At 49.6% G+C, this 19,492-nt stretch overlaps 1 protein-coding gene across 5 annotated transcripts in view; it reads left to right on the top strand.

Moving 5' to 3' along the window:
- Positions 1-12,446: 12,446 nt before the first annotated feature.
- Positions 12,447-19,492, top strand: part of LOC122378272 (calcium-binding mitochondrial carrier protein Aralar1-like) — a 43,375-nt gene continuing 36,329 nt past the window's right edge. For 2 of the 5 annotated variants that reach the window (XM_043359137.1, XM_043359136.1), the window contains exons 1-8: positions 12,618-12,664; positions 13,479-13,541; positions 13,965-14,021; positions 14,581-14,723; positions 15,053-15,168; positions 18,166-18,305; positions 18,917-19,063; positions 19,296-19,425. In XM_043359137.1, coding sequence (XP_043215072.1) covers positions 12,626-12,664; positions 13,479-13,541; positions 13,965-14,021; positions 14,581-14,723; positions 15,053-15,168; positions 18,166-18,305; positions 18,917-19,063; positions 19,296-19,425 — 835 coding nt within the window. In that variant the 5' untranslated portion in view covers positions 12,618-12,625. Of the gene's footprint in view, positions 12,573-12,617; positions 12,756-13,478; positions 13,542-13,964; positions 14,022-14,580; positions 14,724-15,052; positions 15,169-18,165; positions 18,306-18,916; positions 19,064-19,295; positions 19,426-19,492 lie in introns of those variants that run through there. The other 3 variants (XM_043359138.1, XM_043359139.1, XM_043359140.1) reach the window with 3 other exon arrangements.

Here is a 19,492-nt window from a genome sequence, read left to right as displayed (position 1 = left end):
CTCAGTGATCTATCAGAGAACGAACGTTCACAGACACTTCACGGTCCATTAGAGTTTAGCCCTCAACCCCACACGTCCGGAGGCCCAATCATCCTAGGAGGCATATGCGAACTGCAAGGTCAACAGAGTAGCACACATCTCATGGTCGGAGCAGTGAATGAAGCAGCGGAGGAGTTCCAGTTCGAGGAGAATACGACTATTGGTTTTTTAACGCCAGTCAATGCGCTTCCTTATTCGGACGTAGTCGCAATGACAACGCCGGAGCGGGAGCCGGGAGAAGCCCAGAAGCAGCACCAGGAGCAGAGAGAGATGGAGTCCACCAAACGAGACCCTGAGAGGGAGTGTCCGGCATCACCGCCAGACCCAGGAATCCAGCGGACGGACCTGTCAAAAGATCAGAAGGAATTCCTTGACGCCTTCAAGTGTGGCCAGCAGCTCACGCCTGAACAGCTAGAGCAGGTACAGGACCTTCTCTTGGAATATCGAGACTGTTTTGCGTTGGAAGGAGACCCACTAGGACTCTGTCCAAGGATCACACATGACATCCAAACCCTGACGGATGACCCGGTAGTCTCCCAGCCGTATCGGGTACCAAAAGCATTGGAGCCAGAAGTGAAGAAAATCATTCAAACCATGCTCGACAAAAATCTGATCAAAAAGAGCAATTCCGAGTACAGCTCACCCGTGGTGTTGGTGGAAAAACCCGACAAAAGCTTGCGACTCTGTGTCAACTATCAGAAACTGAACGCGATCAGCAAGAAGAGGACATTTCCCTTGCCCAACCCAGATGAATTACTTGGGAAGATCGGAGAGAATCACCCCAAGTGGTTCAGTTCATCCGACCTCGCAGCAGCCTTTCACCAGGTGCCCATAAAAGAGGAAGATCAGCACAAGACGGCGTTTGTGCTGCCCTGGGCCAAATTTCACTTTACAGTGCTCTCGATGGGACTTTCAGAGTCTCCGTATACCTTCGCGCGATTGGGAATGGAGATCTTTGAGGACATCCTTTCAGAGGAAGGATTGGTCCTGTTCATCGACGACCTGTGCATGTACAGTCCCACATTTGAACACCATCTGACCATCTGGCGGAGGATCTTGGACCGACTCAGAGAAAACAACCTCAAGCTGAAGCCATCCAAGACCCACTTGTTCACCCAGGAGGGGCTGAAATTCTTGGGACATCACGTTGGGCCGAAGGGGGTGGCTCCCAACCCAACCAAACTCCAGGCCATCAACGAGTACCCGACACCGACCACGGTGAAGGACATTCGCTCGTTTGTCGCGTTGTGCTCATACTTTCGGAAGCACGTACCGGGCTTCGCAACCATTGCAGCCCCACTCAATGCACTGACGAGGAAGGGAGTGCACTTTAAGTGGAGCGCTGAATGTGAGGATGCGTTCCTCGCACTGAAGAAGGCTCTCGTCAACTCAGACGCACTAGCCTACCCCGACTTTGCTGACCCCAGTCGACCTTTTATCGTGGCCACCGACGCCAGCGATAAGGGCATTGGCGGCTGGATAAGCCAAGAAGACGATACAGGTGAAAGACGACCCATCGCCTTTTACTCTCGCACGTTTTCCCAGGCCGAGGGCAATTACAGCACCATCGAGAAGGAAGCGCTAGCCATCGTCGCTTGCATTCAGGCATTTCACTACTACATCCACGGACGCTCGTTCATTCTGGAAAGCGATCATGCACCGCTGAAGTACGTCTTGAGCCATGTGCAGAAGGGTCGAGTGCAAAACACACGGTTGGAACGATGGAAGCTGGCGCTGCAAGGACTGGACATGACAATCCGTTATGTTCCGGGTCCCAAGAATGTGGTGGCCGACTCCCTGTCACGCGGACCGCTGGAAGTGGATTGGAAAAGTTTCCAGGAAGCTGCAACCATCGATGACCCCGACATCGGCATCGGCATTGCAGCACTGATCCCCTCAACCACCGATCCAGAGGAGGACCAGCTCACGATGGAGAAGGCAGAGCACTCCGGAGCAGAAATCACACAGACGGAAAGGGAAACCTCGGACCAGCGACAGGCAGCTGCATCAGTAGAAGGAAACCCAGGATCGGAACAACCCGACTCACACACTGAAACAGAAAAGCCTGATGAGACGACCGACCTTAGGAAAGCGCAGAGAGAGGATCCCCTGTGGAAACCTCTCATTGACATCTTGGAAGGGAAAAGGCGCAAAGGTAATAAGACACTGTGGAAAGATCTCCCCAACTATCATCTGAATGCAGACAGTATCTTATGTTACCAGCCTGCAGAAGCATCAACGGCCAGGAAAGTGATCCCCACAGATCTGGTGCCTCAGCTAATAACGGAATACCACAGCCATCCAATGGCTGGCCATTATCACGCACAGGCAGTCCTGAAGCGACTCAAGAAGCGATTCTTTTGGCCATCAATGGTAACAGACGTCACCAACTTCTGCGCCAGCTGTGTGAAGTGTCACAGCACGAAGAAAAATCGTCGAGAGAAGCCCGCCAAACTGGGAACAAGTCCACCCAGTTATGGACCATGGGAAACTCTGCACACAGACTTAGTCGGACCCCTACCAGAGACGGCTAGCGGACACCGCTGGATACTACTGGTAGTGTGCGCCTTCACTAAGTTTGTCGAGCTGATACCACTTCGAGAAGCCACTGCCGAGGCGGTAGCGCAGGCTCTAGTGGCGACGTTTTACCGGTACGGAATCCCGTATCATATAGTCTCGGACAATGGATCACAATACCGGTCCACCCTCCTGGCTGAGATCAATCGGTTAATGGATGTTAGGCACATCTTCATATCCGCATATCACAGTCAGGCCAACTCCAATGTAGAGCGAATGTGTGGGGTCGTCAAGACCATGATCGCCACCTCTCTGGATAGGACCCAACGGGAATGGGATATGTTCCTGGGTGCTACCCAGTATGCTGTTAACTCCACCACTCAGAGCAGCAACAAGGTGGACCCAGCCTTTCTGATGTTCGGTAGGCATTTTCGACTGCCCATCGAGCAAGCGCTGGGAGCGGAACCCTCGCCTAACTCGGCCGAGTTAGACGATTTGGTTACGCAACTGAGGGAGAGGCAGTTTGACGCGATTACACAGGTAATCGACAACCAAAAGGCCTCCAGAGACTACCAGCGTGACCGCTACAACAAGAGAGCTCGAGAAAAGGTGTTCGAGGTAGGGGACTTGGTTTATCTCTATAGACCAGTTACCAAACCGGGCAATTCCTCAAAGCTGACCAAAAAATGGGAACCGGGGTACGTGGTGGTAGGACGCCACGACAATGGGCTTACGTACGAGGTACGGAAGCCAGGGTCATGGAAACCCCCTGAGAAGGTGCATTGCGACCGACTAAAACCCCGACCAGTTTCACACGTGTATCGGGAAGGGCTGACGTCCGCTAAAGTATTCAGACGGGCTCACAGGGCTGCTCTCGGAGAGGCTTCAGACCCAAAATCCGCCACCGCGGATGGGAACGCCCCTCAGACACGTAGCGAGCATGAGACGTCAGAATACGAGCCAGGGTTTCAGAGACGAAGGCAACGGGACCCTATAGACCGTCAGACGCCTGACGACATACTGGACAGTGGTGTGACGAGTGTGTTGGAAGCCCTGGGTGAGGGCGGTGACCGATCCGATACGCCTTCTTCGGACGAATCGGATTCAGAGAGGTCTCGTTGTGGAGACGAGGAGGTGGGGATCGAGGGTAGAGATGACAGCACGTCTGAGGACAGCTTGTCTGGGGAGGACGACCCCATCTACGCCAGAATTGATCCGTCACCCGTGCGCAGAAGGTCCCGGAGGAACCGGAGACCGCCAGATCGTTTTAGTCCCATGTGAAAGGGGAGAGAAGCAGAGTGTGGAGAGTAAGTATGTGTGTTTGTGTCTTTTAGGTTAAGCCGTGGGTTACGGCTCTTGCTGATGGTCTGGGCCGTCTCGGCCGAGACTCCAGAGACGCCAGGAGTTGAGCTTCAACTTCACCACGGGGTCTACTTTAAGCCCCTGGGGGAGGTGATCGTAACTGGGTCAGAGTGGACAATTTGCACCACTATCGACCTGGGAACGTATGAAGCGGCTCACTCCAGCCTTCAGGTGCAATTGGAACAAGTGGATGATCGTATGCGAGACATGCAGAGTAAAGCCCCAGGCAGTAAGGAGGCACTGGTCCAGGTTCTACAAAACATGTGGAACAACCTGTCCGGAGCTTTCCGACAGGATCTGGCAAATTACCAGAGGGACCTAGATGTCATTAAGCGCGTTGCAGTCCAGAACGACGCCCGACAAACTCGGGGGCTCGTAAACGTAGTAAGCAACGTGGGCAAATACCTTTTTGGATTCAGCACGGAAAAGGACACGAAAAAGCTTGCCGAGAGGATTAACCAGCTAGCGGCTCAGGGAGGGAGACTCAACCATTTGGTAGAACAACAACTCAGTTACATTGACTCGGTCTCGACCCAAGCCTTGCATAATGGTGAACAGATTAACCGTCTGGAGTCCTCCATGGGAGGAGTAGTCTCAGCACTAGTACAGCTCCATAATACCACAAGCACGGTCGAGCTAGGTGTCAAGTTCGCTGGTGTAGGATTGGAGATGCTGAGCGCCATTGAGATCATACGAGAAGGGCTCACCCAGTCCCAATGGGGTTTAGACACTATCCGGAGAATCATGGCTAAGGCGGGCGAAGGGACCCTTGCGTGGGAACTTTTGGAGGATCCAGTGTTTCGTGAGGCCCTAGTGAATCTAGGAAATCAGCTACCAACGGGTTGGAAACTTCTGTACGATGCCAATGACCACTACTCATACTTACGTTACATTGCTACTGCCACCCATCGCACTTCCACAGGGTTAAACCTGTGTATGGCTATTCCCATAGTCAAAGATTCGGGGCGGTATCAGCTGTACGAGGCTATACCCATGCCCATCGTGCATCCTGAGTTTCCGGAGAAGCTATTCTTTTCCTACAAATTTGAGACCTCTTATCTTGCCGTACAGAAAACAGGATCTGATTACTTCACCACCCAAGCAGGACCAGGGAACTTCTTTACCATGGATGCCCACCGGGAGGCAAAGTGTGATGGCGAAGATCCGCGGGTCTGTTCTTTGTTGGGGGCTGTCAAGACCCCTGCCCCCGATCGTAACGACTGTCTCTATGACTTGTTCACGGACAGTCCGACTACTGTGACCTGTCCCGTACAGGTACAGTACCAGGAGGGGCCAGTCTTCCAACATGTTGGGTTAGGCGTATGGTTGTACGGGGCAGCTCGAGGAGACCTCCAAGTTCGTTGTTCGGGACAAAGTGTTCAATCTGAGAGTCAGATCGGACAATACAAACTAACGGGCACTGGCGCCTTCCGCTTACAACCAGGATGTGAGGCCTCTTTGGGCCAGATCAAAGTTCCCAGTTATGTCAATGGTAAAGGACAATTCAAGGTGGATCTGCCTGATGCTCCTATTGTCAACCTTTTCTCACTCAACTTCACCCGAAGCCTCTGGAGCAACCTGACCTCGGACTTAATGGTTCCAGACAACCTTACGCTATTCTTGAACCATCTTACGATGAACTCGGACATCCAGAAAAACGCCCTCAACCTCAAAGCCTTCAATGACACTATCCACAAATACCAAACCCTCAGAAACCAGTTGCCGTCATACCATCCGCTGGTATGGACCGCCCAACCCGAAAACCAGTTGTCCATGATGGTTTTTCTGCTACTGTTGAATGTCACCACCACGGGACTGTTGACTTGGGGAATGGTCAAACTGCGTAATAGAGTCACCGCCTCATTGGCGCAGGCCCCTGCTGTTCCAGAGCGTCGTGAGCTGATTCGCATTAGAAGACGGAGACGTCAGACCACTGACCCAGTGGTGTAAGGTAGTGTCTTCCCTTGCACATACAGAATGGCTTGTTAACGCTTGTCGGTGCAAAAGCTCTCGGTCTCCAGACTACCCCGAGAAATGCGTAAATGGAATATAATGTTCAGTTGGTGTTCGTGGGTACATGGTCGCAGATGTCCTCAGTTTCGCCCAACAGATGGCCAGCAATGTCACGAGCGGGATCTCAGCTCATCGGTGGCTAAGACCAGCCGACGGAGGATGACACAGCACGAGGTGCCGTCAATCCCAAAGGAACATGCGTTCCCTGCCCTCAGGATCGGTCGGCCCCATGCACGTGAGGAACACTTCACGAGTACTGGTACGTCGCTTACCGTTTACCAGGGTGGCAATGTTTAACTCCTGCGAGGGGTCAAACAACATAACCGAGACCCAGCGTGACGGCATCTTAAGTGGCATTCTGTGTGACAACCGGGCAACCAGCCTCCCCGAGACCCTTTGGCATAAATTCCAGCCCGCAACCTCGGTAGTAGCAAGGAGGACCGGTGGCAGCCGCCCCGACAACTGGACGACTCACCATTCTGCGTAGATGACCGACCCTCCCGCGTACGACGACTAGGATGGCAGAGTGATAGTAAGTGACTCGTATCGCTGAATGACACCCCCAGTACAGCCTAGGTGGGTGACAGAACATACAGTTAGTAGTAAGACAGACCACAAATGTCCAGATGCCTTGTCGATCCCGCAGCTCCTCAGCCAGGACCTTGATTGAGTTGATGTATCCCAGAGCTGGGTTGTACCACCAACTGAAGCGTTCTTTTTTTTGACACAGGTATCGGTATCACGGGTGGCATGGAGAGGGGATGAACGATCATGGTAGCAGCTAATCCAGGAATACACCAGCGAACTCCGGTAACAGCTTTCGATATCGGGTCAGAGACGTGTTGCGTGTAAAAAACTTTCTCCTCTCACTGTTGTATGTATGCGACAGACACTCCCTGAGCCGCAGCCCCACGTTGGACACCAAGAAAACCCGGAGGTGGAAATCAACGTTTCCTTCACAAAAAACGGAGGAATGTGAGAAATCTGATCACATCAGCGGGTCTCGCACCAGGGCAATACGGCCGCATAGAGCATTCAAAGGTAACGACTTCAAAGGTAACGACGGGTGGACGTGGCGGTTTCGCCACTACCGCCTGGGCCGCCTCATCTCCCTGTCTCTCTCTCTCTCTCTCTCTTTCCTCTCCCCTCATCATCCATCCGCCCTCGACTCATCGTTCACCTTATTTGGTGACCAAATCCCTGGCCTCATCCATCCATCCCCGCCCACTTCTCTCTCTCTCTCCCTCTCTCTCTCTCTCTCTCCCTCTCTTCCTCGCCCACACACGCCCCCCCCCCCTCTGAGACGGCATGAACGGACGGTTTCCCTTGACCTCCTCCCATACTCTACCCCCTCTCTTACTCTGCCCCCCCCCAACCGAAGTGGAAAAGACGGTAAAACGCCATAATACCGCTCAAGAAGATACTATAACTTCGGTTAGCGACTCGACTCCCCCCCCCCCCCCCGATGACACCCCCCCTTTTTGGGCCCCCTCCCGAAGCATTTCCATAATCGCATGTACACTCAAATCCCCATTGACCTATGACCTCACAGGCGGCGAGCGCGGCAGCTCCAGGGCAAATGTGCACTTCAGTGTGTTTAGATTTACACACCCTCAGGGATTAGCGGAATGACGGCGGAGAAGCGCGAAGGACGGCGCAGGCCGGGGACCATTAGCATTAGCATATGAAACCTTGTGAAACGCATAATAACGTAAAGATACACCTGGAGCAACTTTTGCAGCATTTTATGCACAACGATGCAAAGTAACGTTTCGATATACTGCCCAAAAGAAAGAGCGTTTGAAAAAGCCTGGTCATATTTCTTAGCTACCGCCCCGCATTACGATAACAGGTCTCAGGGAGGGAAGGGTGACTATGCTTCTATTTACAGCTGTAGAACCTGCAGGCGTGCATGTCTTGCTATCAACAGATGACGACAGGTCGGGATCGGCAGCAATGTCGATACCAAATAGCGAGCAGCAGTTCACGGCGGACTGTGCCCGTGGGGCACACCCAGGGACGCTGGTCACAGTGATCGTTAGCAAGACGGGCAGGGATAATGCAAGCTATCCATGCAGCCCTAGCAGTGTCACAACGTCTGACACATCTTATATATTCCTATCAACTGAGGGACTGAGAGGCAGGCCAGATCGGAAGACCGATTGGTGTTACTTGCGCGAATACCGTGAGGAGGTTACTGAGTGCTATATTGCGGACATTGCGAGTTTTGGCGTGCAATGGAGGGCAGTGACAGCGAGGGATCCCAAGTGACAGTGTTCGCGGCGATGCGTGGTTCGATGCGGAGAAGAGCGACTCGGACATTGGGCGATTCTGGTATGATGCCAGCCGGCATTTGTATCGGTATCAACAAAAAGTGAAAACAACTATAAAAAAGGACACCAGTGCAGCGTGATTAAACCTTCCTTCAGTTTAAACCCCTCTCAGTGTAGAGCCTGGGTGGACCTCTACATTGGTGATGGTCGCGCAGAATTGATGCTAATTGCATCAAGTGTGTAGATAAGGACTGTACATTTAGGAGCGTCCTGGCCGTGTGTTTATTGTCCATGCTATATTAGAATAGTTACGTTCGGTGGCGGAGTTAGTATGTTTAGCAAAACGCATAACTAGGTGCGGTGGTGTAATGCCAGTGTCGGTGTATTGAGATATGCCATAGGTAGTTCAGTGTGTCAAGGTAGTTAATAGGTAATTAAGTTGGTTAGGTGACGTTTGCCATGGTGACGGTATTTAGATCATATAAGGTGTTTGTATTTAAATAAGGCCTTCAGAAGTTGCGCGAATATGTAGTTAACGCTGTGCAATCGATAAGCAGATCGCTATGCAATGACTTAGATTGCGCTATTATCTGTGAATACTCTGCGGTATTGATAGATTAGCAAAAATAGCAAAACACATATGCGACATATAGCGATATTGTACACAGACAGCCGGCCGCGCCAGCTCGCCGCCGGCTAGAAGGTGGCCGGCCTTGCGACTGCGTGAAAACGTATAAAAAGGCGCGTGTGACGCACGGGCGAGAGATTCGTGCCCGAGGTCCCGACGCAGTGTGGTCTTCTTTGCGATCATGTAAGTACTTGGGCAGTTCCGGCCTTGGTGGAAAGGCACGGGCTGGACTCTGGCTATACAAACCCTAGTCTCCAAGGGTCTTAGGACCGGCGGATTGAGAGGGTTTGTGAGCCTCTGTCCTGTTCGTGACCGCTGCCGCGGCCGAAATTTCGACTCAAGCACCGCCACACACGCACACACATTTGCGTAGGATATTTAGGTACTTGTAGGTTAAGGCTGCGGTACCGTGACTAGTTAAGGTGTAACATGATGGTTCTGTATCATGGAACATGACTCAGTTTATTTCGGCTCTTCTGGCAAACATCTTTGGCTTGCACTGAGTCAGTTCTACCCTTTGGCGATATTCAGTTGGTGTTATTATTTGGCTTGATCCTTGTTTCGATGGTCTCGAAATGGTTTTGGCACTTTGGCAATTTTAGCAAGGCACGGTTACCGTGACCCTGCTCACTTTGGCTTTTTGATGTTCGACTTGTTTCGGCCTTATTCATTCGTCTTTTGATTCATTCATCTTTTATAGTTTCGGCTTTTAATACAATACATATTTAGTTCGTATACCTTCACGTTCTTTCTCGAGGCTGGGCAACGAATGTGGGAACACGGGCAGTATGACAACTCGGACGAACGGGCTGGTGGGTCTCCAGCAAACAGTCGATCAGTTAATGCCTCTAGACCACAGCAGTTGGTAAAGTTTCAGTTCACCCCTAGACAACGGTTTTGGTTGACGGCTACAGGATTGTACAGTGTTAAGACGATACCCCTAGACAACGATGAGTAGGATTGTGCAGATGGTACAGATTAGGAAACACCCCTAGACACACGAGTAATAGTAATAGCAGGAACAGCAACAACAGCCAGTAGGCGTGCCTGTGCCTATCCGCACACCCATCCACACCTCTCCATACATCCTCCTCCTTCTCCCAATTATCCTCATCCTCCTCCCAACCCTAACACCACTTATAAATTCACACTTTTATGTCTTGATCATTTTTCTGTATCTTCAAAGCTGTAGTCCTGACAGGTCTTCTCGCGAAGGTCTTTTTTTTCGGTCGAAAATGACAGAACATGACGTCACTCTGACGTCATTTGTGGCCAACCTATCATAGCCTCTGGAAATTTTTTTGGTCATAATGTGTAAAATTGATGCCCGGAGGGGTCCTGAAAGTTTGGTGGCGATATCTCCAGCCGTTTAGGAGATATCTACCGAAAAGGACGGGGGGGGGGCGTTTCGGCCCCCCCTACGGGGCGCGGGTTAAGTATGCAATGTAGGCCTACTGTCCCAGTAAACATGCCGACGTCGGCCCGACGTCGGCCGACGTCGTGGTGACGTCTGCAACTCGGCATCGGCATGCCGACGTCGGCCCGACGTCGGTCCAACCCGTCGGCACGACGTCGGCTGGATGTCGGATATGCCCGCATGTACCGACGTCCAGCCGAGGTCCAGCCGACGTCGGGCCGACGTCGGACCGAGATCAATTGCTGAGGTCCAGCCGACGTCGGGCCGACGTCGGACCGACATCGGCCGCTGTTTTGACCGTTAAAATAATATAAAATACATGTTTCATGTTTCATAAAGAGCTTCTGTATTCAAAATATCCTCAGGAAACTCAAATCTCCCTCCACGCCGCAACCCCCTGATCCGGACTGGACGGGAAACTTTATCCCATTTGGGATTGCCCGTAAGCCGAGCTCGCCCGTAGCCGGATGCGGTGAGTGCTTGGGGGCTGCTCAGTGCTCGGCCTATCCTTTGGTCAGGCTCAGTCCCGGCAACTCACCAGGGCCGGGCCCAGTTCATAAAGGCCAGTCGGCAAGTGTCACTTTGCCAAAGTGCCACTTATCAAAGGGACACTTTGGGAAACGTTGGTGCAGGTGTGTAAGAGTGGCTATATGAATCCATTAAGTGGGGTCACCCTTTCCAATAAGTGTCACGTAACAGCAATGGGACCAGGGACTCTATATGAACTGGACCCAGGGTGCTCGCCAAGAAGACCAATGTCTCCATCCTATCATCCTTCCGGCTCTGAAATGGTCTTGTCACAGACCGAAAGGGCATAAGCCAACAAAACAAACTGAATTCGTTAGCTGGCTGCGTGGTGTAGTGGTTAGAGCCCTGACCTCGCGTTCAAATGACACGGGGTTCGAATCCCATCGCCGGGTGATGCTTTTGGCGTGTTTTCCCAGTAAACATGCCGACGTCGGCGACTGGGGGCTCGAATCCCGCCGCCGGTTGATATTTTTGGCGCGTTGTCCCAATAAACATGCCGACGTCGGCCCCGTCGGTCCAACGACAAACGATCTCGTCAACCTCGGCAAACGACCTCGGCCCGACGTCGGCTCGACGTCGGCTGGACTTCGGCTGGACGTCGGAACATGCGGGCATATCCGACGTCCAGCCGATGTCGGGCCGAGGTTGAACCGACGTTGGGCCGACGTCGGCATGTTTACTGGGGTTGCATCGGATAGGTAGGCCGTTATAAATTGGTGCAATATTAAATGTTTCTTCCTTTGGCTTCATGAAAGTGACAGAACCGCCAGTGACAAAAACAAATTGTGAAGTTTTCATGGAAACTGAAGCGCGGGCATCTAGTAGCGGCGAGTGACATGACCTGCAAACAGGGTTCCCTGGAGGAGACCCAGATAACCTGACCCGCCGTCCTCCGGCCGCCACCGCCTGGGTCGCCGTTCACTGCCAGGCCCAGCACCCTCCCTCCGCTCGGCTGCTGCGCCGCGTCGGTCACGCGGTGTTCACGACTCGCGCCCGTGATCGGTGTAGGAGCGGCAGCTTTTTGTAAATATCTACCCTGTTGCTAGCTTTTTATTGGGACACCTTGATAAAGACATGTTTGTACAACCATAATATTTTATGGCTTAAGTGCTAAATATATACCAAAATTATTTTCTTTTTGTGCGTACTGGATTTCGTCACGAAATGCAAAAGTGACAACGATAATAAATTGTCGGATCTAGGGCCTGTTCCAGCGCCTCCAGAAACCTCCAGAAAGCTCCAGAAAGCTCTAGAATACTCCAGAGAGCGTTCCAGCGCCTCCAGAAAGCTCCAGAAAGCTCTCGCCAAAGCTCCAGAAACCTCCAGTAGCCTCCAGAGAGTTGAGAGGTCCAAATTTCTCTGGAGGCTCTGGTCTACAATTATGGTGCACATGTGACAATCACGAATGTAAACAAAGGACATTTGACTGATTATTTTACAGCTTGAATGTAAAGAAAATTACATTGCTATAATTTTATTTATCTTTTTAACTAAAATTGAAAACAAATTTTGCGTTTCAAGAGAGAACAATCGTCATTATTTTGGTATCTATGACGCCAATCTCCAGAAATCTCCAGATTGCGTTCCAGCGCCTCCAGTAAAACCTCTGGTAGAGCCTCCAGTCAAGAATTTCTTCTGGAGGCGCTGGAACAGGCCCCTAGTCTGGTACCAAAAATAACCAAAAACATACTGGGAATTTACTGGGAATTATCTGAAGAAATAAAGTGCCTGGTCATAAAATGATCCCCAAAGCCTCTATTATATTATACTTATAAAAGATTTATCAAATAAAGTGGTAAGTATTGTTTTTGTTACTGTAGATAACTCCATTTAGGCTAAGGAGGTTTAATGTTCTTGATTCTGAACATGGCATCCTCCATGGAAAAGGTCAGTTGATTTCAGAGCAGGCGCCGATTGGGGGCTGTTATAGTCCGAAGTATTGAGGTGCTGCTTTTTGTTGAATGTTTTTATGATCATTGTATGTTCATTGCATGTTTTCAAGTTTTAGACTTGTTCATAACCCCTGATCATCCGGAGAAATGCTAAATGTACTTACCTTTGAGTGAGAACTTCAAGTTTTGTTTTCATGAAAATAGTCAAATGTAATTCATTAAAGTTTGAATTAAAGTTTGAAAGCAGTAGACTTGTTTACATAGGGTTTGTTGCAGGCTTTATCTCCATTTGTTATGTTGCAAAAGGTGCCAATTGTGCTTAACATTTTACAAAATGATCCCCTCTAAATATTTGATATTGCCAAATAAACAAGCTAGAGCATCGTCAAAACTGCTATGTAAAGGTGACTAGTGTTGCGTCATAAGAGTCTTGAGTGTCACTATTTCATAAACAGGTGTATGAACATGATGTACATTTGGTTAAGCTGTCTTTTTTGTCAGTAATTGCCAGATCGCTACGTTTAGTTGTAGCACTGACCGATAGGATACTGAAATGCCCCCTTTTTACTGTCCACAATACAAATAACTTACCAATTATTCTGACATCCACATGTCAGAATCCACATGTTCCTGTCCTTTATGCCAGATCAAATTTAGTGTTGAATTTTCATATGGTTTTGTTGTTTAAGAAAGGCTTGGATGAAGTTATATCCAGAATGTGAATCCATTGCTAGGATTTATCTTGAGCAGGACAATTCTTCATCTTTCTAAGTGTGCTGCCTAAATTAGATCGTCTTAATTTTTAACAGATGGAGTACCTGGTGAAGTACACCAAGGAGGGAATCTTCACTCATGCGGCATGCTCAGCTGAGGTAAATAAATAAGCATTTGATCTTGATCTGTTTTTTCGATAATTTTGATTGCATGGCATGCCAATATCATAACATAGAAATCAAATCACTGCTCTTCTGGTGGGGATTGAAATAAGTATACACATATACAGATGCTAATTTTTGGGATTGATTTGATTTTTTATCTACCCCGCGTCTGATGTCTCTTGGACGACAAAGATTCTATATCATCCGGCCAATCCCGTCCAAGGTCAGCGGGGGCTTGGCTGCTGTTATCGAACGTGATTGGCCAGACAGCGTAGAATCTTCGCCTTCCGAGAGACATCGAACGCAGGGTCAGTGTTTTCTTGTATCTGTTTATTTCAATATATCATTTGATATGATGCTACTGGGCGCTGGCTATAAAACAAGGTACTTGAATGATTTAAGCAATGTCTATTACAGGATACAGGGAGACTGAAGAGGGCTGGCACAGACAAGCTGCTCTCAATATTTGAGCAGGTAAGGTACCTAATGCAACATTTATTTTGGCATTAATAGTTTTGGGGATCATTTTGTTATGCAATCTGAAAATTTTGACATACATGTTTTCTCAATGTTATTTAATTAATAAGATAACTGGGCCGCCCGTGACATAGTGGTAGAGAGTTTGACATTAAGTGATATAGGGCCTTGCTGTCAGTGCCCTTTCTTTACAGTACCTTTGCTAAAGATCAGTTGTTCTATCAGATATCATGATACCACAGATCATGTTGATATGGTAATATCTATGATTTAGTTTATTTAAAATCACATGGCTCAGTGTCATGCAACAAACTACCATGGATGAGATACCTAATGCTCATCTGTAGTATCTCATCCATGACTCTACATAGCTGACTTTTGATGCAAAACACCCATGAAAACATTCATTTGAAGTTAGGTCGAATATTCCTGTAATGACTAATGAGACATGTTCCTGATCTGAGTCATTTGGGATTGTCCTATTGATGCCTGTCTTTTTCTAACTGATTGTAGTTTGTACTCAACCTGCCTCTTCTGACCTTGTCATTCATTCCAGTATGCCTCTCTGGAGAAAGATGGCCAGAAATACATGACGCCCACCGACTTTATCCGCAACTTCCTGGGATGGTTCAAAGAAGACAACTTCAACCCAGAGTCGGTCAAATTGCTGGCAGGCATCATTGATACTAGCAAAGATGGGTCAGTGTGTAGAGTAGATAGCTAGTGCAGTCACGTAGCTTGTACAGCCTCAAAACTCTAACAGACTGCTCAGATTATAGACACAGCGAGAAATGCCATCAGTCTGAGCACAAGTGTGGAAACCGAGGTTTATCATGCAACAAGCTTTGAAATAGAAAAAAAATTAAAACACAGTTTGACGTTTCTATACCTTGTGGTGCATCTCTAAAGCCACAATAAACAAACATACAAATAACATGGCACACCCAGCCATTGTTTGATATAAGTGCTGTGTCGCCAGCTGCTATGTGTGTGTCTAACTCCCGGCCCCGCTGCGTGCTGACCGGCAGGCTCATCTCGTTCCCGGAGTTCCAGGCGTTCGAGGGCCAGCTGTGCGCCCCAGATGCGCTCTACCACACGGCCTTTCAGCTGTTTGACGCGCGCGGCTCCGGCGCCGTCTCGTTCGGTGAGACAATGACCTCTCGATTGGTGAGACATGACCTCTCGCTCGATGGGACAATGACTTTTCGTTTGGTGAGACATGGCGTCTTGTTCGGTGAGGCACGACCCCTCGTTCGGTGAGACAATGACCTCGTTTGGTGAGACATGACCTCTCGTTCGATGGGACAATGACTTTTCGTTTGGTGAGACATGGCGTCTTGTTCGGTGAGGCACGACCCCTCGTTCGGTGAGACAATGACCTCGTTTGGTGAGACATGACCCCTCGTTCGATGGGACAATGACTTTTCGTTTGGTGAGACATGGCGTCTTGTTCGGTGAGGCACGACCCCTCGTTCGGTGAGACAATGACCTCTCGTTTGGTGAGGAATGGCGTCTTGTTTGGTGAGCCATGACCTCTCGTTTGTTGAGACATCTTTTGACATCAGACACTGACTTTTCGTTTGAAGCGAGACCGGGGACGAGGTTGGCCGAACAAAGAGACAAGCTAAATAGAGTTCCGTTTGTAAGGGTAGGTAATGGACGTCATTTTTCACGAAGGAGTGATAACTGGGATGTCATTTTGTGGAAGAAAATTTCTAGTAAGGGGAGTAGTAAGGGGAGTGGTCATCATTGTTCCTTTGACCAGGTGCATACTTATTGCGGTTATTCTGTGATCGATCACTACACCTTTTTACGCCCAATTTAGACGACAGTGCACACAGTTCAGTAAAAGTGCAGGCGATTTCGTCAGTACGGCATAGTCTGTCTAATGCCGAACGGTCGAAATCGTTTGCACTTTTACTGAATTGTGTGCACTTTGTCTATATTTGGCCGTAAAAAGGTGTACCCTGTTTACTCAGCGTATTATATGGAGCCTCGCTTCACTAAAAGATTTCCGCTCGAATACAAGGTCTTCTGCGTGATTGAATATCGTATTCAGTTTCACGTGATCTGTATATGATATGTTTTAACCCTCGCCCGTATTGGTGTTTTGCCAGACGCGAACGTATGAGGGGGGGGGGGGGGAGGGGGTCCGTTGGACCCCCTTGACGTTTTGCCCCTGATTGAGCTAGAGCTTCGCGGAAAATCGCTGAAAATACCAGCGTGTTGCCCGTGACGAGAGAAAGCCGATGCTACCTAATTTTAAGGTCCTGGGTCATTGGTTGACCTTCCAGGTCAGGTCAATGACCCAAAAGTCGGGAAAATCGGGACCTGTTAGAACATCGTAAAGTGTCGCTGCTATGAGGTGTTTCGGGGTGCTGATCAGGAATATCATGTTAGTTTTGATCACAGATGATGTCTTCATGCATTTAGGCCAGGTCGGGTCAGGTCAGGTGAGTTCAGCCAGTAGGGGTTCTGCTGGGTATTCGTAGTAGGTGCCAACCGCCTCTGACAGCTTCCTAACATACTACGAAGGCACCAAAGCTACTTCGTAGATGTTCAAATGGCTGCTAAATTCGAACTCAGAGGCCAGTTTTACCAAGAGGAAAATAGCCGCCTGCCGGAATGTTTTGCCTTAAGACCGCTTCACATACGAACGTAAACGGTAAAGCCCTATGCGCTTACGTGCTCATCTCGTTTACGCTCCTTATGTGAGGCGGTCTTTATGCAAAAAAAAAAAAAAAAACGGTAGTCGGCTATTTTTCTGTTGGTAAAACTGGCCTCTGCTCCAAAACTAGCCTAGAAACATGTAAAACTCGAAAAGTGAACCGAGGTCATCGAAGGTTAATGGCCTGACCTGACCTTCAGGTGACCTTGACACCCACCCTAACGCATGGGACCAACATCATATCACATGTTTGAACGTTTGAAACCACGGAAAGACTTCAAACGCGCGGCTAATGCGAGCCGACATAGGCCAAATCGCGATTCCGGCCAAACATAGTTTCGAAGAGTAGGTCACAGGTGAAATTTTCATGAAATTTTCAGGATGAGTGTAAAATTGATGAACGCGAGGGTATGCCATCGGTCGCTTTTTACGCAAGTTCTTCGCAAAAAACCAAGGGGGGGGGGTCCGTTCGACCCCCCCCCATACGGGCGAGGCTTAACCCTCGCCGGCACAGGCCATTTTGAGTCCTTCGACGGCACAAGGGAGGGGGGGGGGTTGGTACGACCCCCCTCGCATTTGGCCCCTGATGGAGCTAGAGCTTCGCGGAAAAAACGAGCGTGTTGCCCGTCACGAGAGGAAGCCAATGATACCCAATTTTAGGGTCCTAGGTCATCGGTTGACCTTCCAGGTCAGATCAATGACCCAAAAATCGGGAAAATCGGGACCTGTTAGAAAGTCATAAAGTGTGGCTGCTAAGGGGGCTTCCGGGGTGCTGATCACGAATATTGTGTTAGTTTTGATCACAGATGATGTCGTTAAGCGTTTAGACCAGGTCGGATCAGGTCAGGTCAACCGGTAGGGGTCGTGACGGGTATTCGTAGTACCTGTCATCCGCCTCTGACAGCTTCGTAACATGTTACGAAGGCACCAAAACTACTTCGTAAATGTTCAAAAAATGGTTGCTGAATTCGAATTCAGCTCCAAAAACTAGCCTAGAAACATGTAAAACTCGAAATAGTGAACCGAGGTCACCAAAGGTCAATGACCTGACCTGACCTTCAGGTGACCTTGACACCCACGCTTATGCATGGGAGCAACATCAAATCACATGTTTGAACGTTTGAAACCACGAAAAGCTTGCAAACGCGCGGCTAATGCGAGCCGACATACGCCGAATCGCGATTCCGGCCAAACATGGTCTCGGAAAGTAGGTCACAGGTCAAAGGTCATTTGGGTCAGGGTCATGAAACTTTCAGGGTAGGTGTAGAATTGATCAATGCGAGGGTACTGAAAGTTTCGTCGCGATCGGCCGCTTTTTACGCGAGTTATTCGCGAAAAACCTTAGGGGGGGGGGGGGGCTGCATCAACCCCCCCCTGTGCCGGCGAGGGTTAAACTGGTGTGAGGGCTGCTCAGCAGTGAGTGTGCCATGTGTCACTTCTTCAGCCCTAACCGTCCGCCGGTCTCTGTTTCAGAGGAGTTTAAGGAGGTTATCACACACACCACGCTTCACCAGCAGATCGAGTTCGACTGTGACAGCGACTTTGTCAAGCTGTACTTTGGCAAGGACCGGAAGCGGCTCATCCCCTACCACGAGTTCAGTCAGTTTATACATGTAAGAGATCGTGCGCTTCATTGGGAAGAGAGCCGACTGCAGCCCTATGCGGTATAATTGCTCCATCATTGAATCATATTCGGTGGAATATCTTTTCTCGTGAATCGTGAGGGTAGGTACATTACAATTAACAAGCTATTATTCTCTCATTCGGTCGCTCTCTGGCTGTCGGAGCCTTTTCCATCGTCATGCGACGTAATGCTGTTTTGACGCGTTCCTATCATCTTTTTTTTGCATGCACATTTTTTCTGCTCGTTATCTGGAGAGGCTTCGTAGTATCAGTGGGCCAACTGATATTATCCGTCACTTTGTAATTGACGCCGACACACAAGGAACGAATCTATCTCACAATCTCATAATGCCCAACACATTTATGAAATTGAGGGATTCACTGAATGTCATACGGTCACGATATCCCTTTACTATCCGTGTCTGTGTCACGCCCTGTGGCTGTTTGGGTGTCATGGATGTCATGTCTGTGTTCTGCCTGTGACTGTCTGGATGTCATGGTTGTATGTCCTGCTCAGCTGGTTGCTCAGTCCGTGTATAGCTATCGGAGTATGTATGCTCTACCTGATATCTCGCTCCCTCTTTCCCTCGTCCGCCGTCAGGACTTCCGCGAGGAGCACGCGGTCCAGGCGTTCAAACGGTACGACAAGACGGGCACGGGCTTCATCACGCCGGTAGGCTTCAACAGCATCATGATGACCATCAAGCACCACCTGCTGACGCCGCAAGTCAAGGACAACCTGGTGGCCGTGAGTGACGCCGCAACTCCGAACGGGCTTCTGCTCACGATGAACTGGATTCCCTACATTTCCATTCATTTAATAAATGATTGAACGTTAGAGTAAGACGTGCTGTCTTTCGTCTTACGTCGTTTGCAGCTTATCACCGGACGTCAGCCAAACTCCTCATTTTGTGCGGGTTTTCGCACAAGGCGCTTTTCAAACAATCTTGTATCAGTGAACATCGTGTCCGGCTTGGCAGGTGGCTGATGGCCAGAATGTCAGTTTCCCGTTCTTCATGGCCTTCAACTCGCTGCTGAACAACATGGAGCTCATCAAGAGGATCTACCTACAGGCGTCCAATGGCAGTCGAACGGCTGAGGTCACCAAAGGTACAGACTGGCCCGCCAAGTGTGCCGATCGGGGTCACTGTACGGATTAAGGCCATCAAAGGTGCAA

This window comes from Amphibalanus amphitrite, unplaced genomic scaffold, assembly GCF_019059575.1.
Source record: "Amphibalanus amphitrite isolate SeventyFive unplaced genomic scaffold, NRLGWU_Aamphi_draft 000057F_arrow, whole genome shotgun sequence".
Lineage (NCBI taxonomy): Eukaryota > Metazoa > Arthropoda > Thecostraca > Balanomorpha > Balanidae > Amphibalanus > Amphibalanus amphitrite.
This window is presented reverse-complemented; position numbering and strand designations above follow the sequence as displayed.